The 4,536-nt window shown below is 42.7% G+C and overlaps 1 protein-coding gene across 1 annotated transcript; it reads left to right on the forward strand.

Annotated features, from left to right (window-relative positions):
* Positions 1–1,975: 1,975 nt before the first annotated feature.
* Positions 1,976–4,222, forward strand: LOC308271043 (disintegrin and metalloproteinase domain-containing protein 20-like; the record flags this gene model as incomplete). Its single annotated transcript, XM_080707171.1, has 1 exon — positions 1,976–4,222. Exon 1 carries the CDS (start codon positions 1,997–1,999, stop codon positions 4,220–4,222), a length of 2,226 nt encoding a protein of 741 aa, XP_080563297.1. The 5' UTR covers positions 1,976–1,996.
* Between the last annotated feature and the right edge of the window lie 314 nt (positions 4,223–4,536).

A 4,536-nucleotide genomic window follows, 5' to 3' on the forward strand; every position in this document is an offset into this window, starting at 1 on the left:
CACGGTGAACTAGGCCCACACTTCTGCAAGTCGTTGCCTGGCTCTGTTCAGGAAGAGCTGAAGGCTTACAATTCCAAATGAGTGCAGTCACTTATTTCAAGTCCTGGGTCTCTAGCAGTCCTGGCAGTCCCATCTCAGGGAGGCAAGATGGCACCACCACAGCACCCGGAGCCACAGCCTTTGGAGGTGGGCAAGGAATTTTTCTGCTCTCTGATCAGCCTTCTTTTTTCCCCCTGCTGCTTTTCAATTGTCTGTGCTCTGTTCAGTTTTATGCTGATTTCTTTTGTCAGACATTGACTAGACGGTGACAGAGATGGAGTGTCAATAGGACTGATACATGATGCTTCCTTTGGTTGCCATTTTCCCAAAGTCCAACATTTTAAAATCTCATTGAAATAAAAGGATTCCTTGCACACTTCAATTTTTGAAATGGGATTTTATATCTGAGATGGTATGTATAAAATAGGTGTCTTAACAAAAGTATGTACATGCACTGATCATGGATTTTTTATTTGTTTGGTTGTGTGTGTGTGTGTGTGTGTGTGTGTGTGTGTGTGTGTGTGTGTTACTGGGGTTGGAACCCAGAGGTCATCTTTTTCTGATCTACACCACAGTCCTATTTTATTTTTTATTTTGAAAGAGGTTCTTACTAAGTTGCTGGCCTTGAACCTGAGACTCTCCTATTTCAGACTCCTAAGTACAAGGTTGAGCAAGATTTTGAAAGACAGCATTTTCCAGAAAGAAATGTCAAGATTTTTGTTTGACTGGCTTTGCACAAATAAATTTCTATATTTGTTTTCAGGAAAGAAGAATAGGGAGGATTGTGACAGAATAGGTATCTGTAGATAAAAGGCAAGATGAATGTATGAAATGATTAATTACCTGAGCGAATGTCAAGAGATTTACTACAAATACCTCCACATCTTGTTCTGTTCACCAAGAACTCGCAACTAACTTCCCTTCCCAAGCCCTTCTCAGGGGTCAAATGCCACTCCCCCACCCAGGAGAATTTCCCTTTAAACAACTCATAAATATTCTTAGCCAGTAAGCAGAGACAGGTTTCAGCCATTACTGGACACCCTCCCCCCTTTGCAGGTCTTAATCTCAATGAAGCCTGTATGCCCTGTCTCGGTAACATTCTCACTGCTCTCATCCAAGACATCTGACCACACAACTTAGAAGAAGGAAGATTTATTTGCTCCCAGGTTTTTGGAGATGTCAGTGGAGCTCGGGGCCTGGCCTCAGGAAGCAGGTAAAGAGCAAACAAGAGAGAGGCTTCACTCTCATGTTGTGGAGAGCAGAAGCAGAGATAGAAGATGGTGTGAAGAGAACCTTATAAAATCCCAAGGCCACACCCCCAAGGACCTTCCTTAGCAAACAAGCATCTACTTTCTTACTGTCATTTAATAGTTAAATATACATTGAACCCTTAACTCACATAGCTTTGAAAAGAAAGTGTATTTGTCCTAAATTTGTCCATTATTTCCTTCACACACTTATGATTTTTCTGTTATTGACTGGTCTAACTTCTAACTACACAATGATCATTTGGTATTTTCTAGTTTGGGGAAAAAGTTGTAACAGTTCAAATATTGCACAAAACCTACTTATTTTTCCTCAGATTAAGTTTTCCCTTTAGAACTGGAGAATTTTCAGCCCAGGTATACACTGTTTTGCAAATAGTCCAGCTTTTTTTTTTTTTTCTATTTTAGAAGGCCCCTGCCTAGGGTATCTGGTTCACTGAAGACCCCTGCCTAGGGTATCAGCTCACTGAAGGCCCCTGCCTGAGGTATCCAGATCACTGACCACAGAATTCAATGAGCATAGAATTGTTATGTAATAAGCTGGACCTCCTTGTCATCTCTCAGGGCGTGGCACACATGCAGCCTCACTCTGTCCTCCTCCTGAGTGCCCCCGGTGGGAAGGTGGATGCCTTAGGGATAGCCCTGTCTGTATCCCTTGACTGTAATTTCTCTGGTTCAAGGCTTCCTCACACATGGGGCCTGCCTGGGTCCAGTCACCCCTGATAGGTGTTCTTGTGCTCCCTGTGCTCTGGACACTCCTGTCCCCTGCTTGTGGCTCCGATTCCCCACCAGAATGGCACTTCGCTTCATCTGAAGTTGTGATCCCCAGGAAGGTGCCCCACAGAAGGGATGGAAGTGAGATACCAGAAAAGCTCTCCTATAGCATGCGCTTCCGGGGCCAAAGACATGTAATCCACATGAAGCTAAAGAAGGACTTGATGGCCAGACAATTTCCTGTTATCACCAATAATGACCAAGGGGCCATGCAGGAGGACTACCCCTTTGTGCCCCAGAACTGTTACTACTACAGCTACCTGGAAGGGGTTCCTGGGTCCATGGCCACACTGGACACCTGCCATGGAGGTCTGCGTGGCATGCTGCAGGTGGATGACTACACTTATGAAATCAAGCCATTAGAGTCTTCTTCCAAATTCGAGCATGTGGTTTCTCTGCTTGTGTTAGATCATAGAGCTGAAAAACCAGAAAACTGTGAGATTGGAGAGAAAGATACACCAGAAGAGGTAAAGCTTGCTGAAAGTCCTAGAGCAGGCCATGTGTATTTATGGCGATTACATATAAAATTCATAAAACTTCACATCACACTTTCTGACTCACTGATTCAGAGAAACCGAAATTTTTCTATGATTATTGAGAATGTGGTGATTTTAAACAGCATCCTAGATACCATTTACATGCAAACCGGTTTGCATTCCAACATACGTATCCTGTGCATGTGGGATGGTGTTGACAGAATTGATTTATATCATAGGAGTCATGCTGAACGTGCTACAACTGATTTTGGTTTGTGGAAATTTTATAATATGTTTGCTGAAGTTCCACATTCTACTTCACTACTTTTAACAGGACACAGAATTGCAGCACAAAATTATTATACATCTCAAAATGGTGTCTGCAACCCCAATTGGGGTGCAATATATGTGTTTATAGCCAGGTACCACTGGTTTGCAGGCGCAGCTGTTACAGCACATGCACTTGGTCATAACATGGGCGCAGCTCATGATACTCCAGGTTGTGTTTGTTTCCGAAGAAGCAATTGTGTCATGTCTCCTGTGCCTAGTGTCCACGATGTGTTCAGCAATTGTTCTGTTACACACATATTTGTGCGAGTTCATGGTTGGGATAATTGCCTAAGTGGGAAAAATACTCCATATACTAATTATCCTTATATATCGTTTCGTTGTGGTGACAAGAACGTAACTGAAGGAGAAGAATGTGACTGTGGCTCCCTTAAAGAGTGTGCTAAAAATAAATGCTGTGGGACCAATTGTGTCCTCACCATCGGCAGTTTATGTGACATAGGCGGTTGCTGCCGGAATTGTAAATTTGCTGTTGTAGGAACAACTTGTAGAGACACGCTTGGTGTTTGTGACCTGCCAGAATACTGTGATGGGAAAACAGAACATTGTCCAAATGACTTTTACATCCAAGATGGGACCCCATGTTCACCAATATCTGTTTGTGTGGGAGGAAACTGCACTGATCGTCATATGCAGTGTCAAGCCCTTTTTGGACGAGGAGTAAAAGATGGTCCAGCAGTATGCTATGAACAATTGAATATACGAGGGGATCGATTTGGAAACTGTGGAATTAGGATGCTACGAAGCGGATTGAGGCCTGTCGTGTGTGAAGTAGATGATGTTTTTTGTGGAATGCTGCAATGCCAAAATGTCAAGGAGATACCCGGTGGAGGGGAGCACACTATATTTCACCACCTGGTAGCACAAAGTGTGGTAGAGGAACGATGTGTTGGATATGACGTACACCATGGCACAGAATTACCGGAATTTGGACTTGTGGTGGATGGTGCAACCTGTGGCCCAGGAAAGTACTGCCTGAGGCAAAACTGTACTTTTTTTCAAGACCTGCATTTTGACTGTGATGTGATGAAATGCAATTCCAAAGGGGTGTGTAATAACAAAAAAAATTGTCACTGCATACATGGATGGAAACCTCCAAAGTGTGATGTGAGAGGAACGGGGGGCAGTGAGGATAGTGGCCCTCCACCTGGCAAACAGGAACCTCTTTCAGTGAGAGTGTTTGACAGTATAAACTACTATGTACTTATAACGCTTATTCGCTTGGGACTTCTTCTTCTTGTACTTCTTGTTGGTGGACTTACGAAAGTAAAACAAGTTATAGAAAAGAAGTTATTTAATGAAGGCTCTGAAGAAGACTAAGTAAATACTACTGGGTCCACATTATGATAGAAATCACAGTGGTATTTGCTGGAAGGAATGATCAATGATCACTAACAATATAATCTTTTAGTGATTCTGATGTTGTGATCTCAAAATTAAACTCTGCAGAATTAAAACAGCTTTCTGTGTTTAATTCATGTAATACTTCATGTCTAGTCATATTGATTGTGTTACATATGTGTTACATATGTGTGTATTGCTTAGGATCAAACCCAAGCCCTTGCATATGGCAGGAAGCAGCCTAATCCTGTGGAGCTACACCCACAATTCTTGGCATATTCTTAATGGTCATG

This window comes from Muscardinus avellanarius (genome assembly GCF_963383645.1).
Source record: "Muscardinus avellanarius genome assembly, chromosome: 12".
In the NCBI taxonomy this organism is placed as follows: domain Eukaryota; kingdom Metazoa; phylum Chordata; class Mammalia; order Rodentia; family Gliridae; genus Muscardinus; species Muscardinus avellanarius.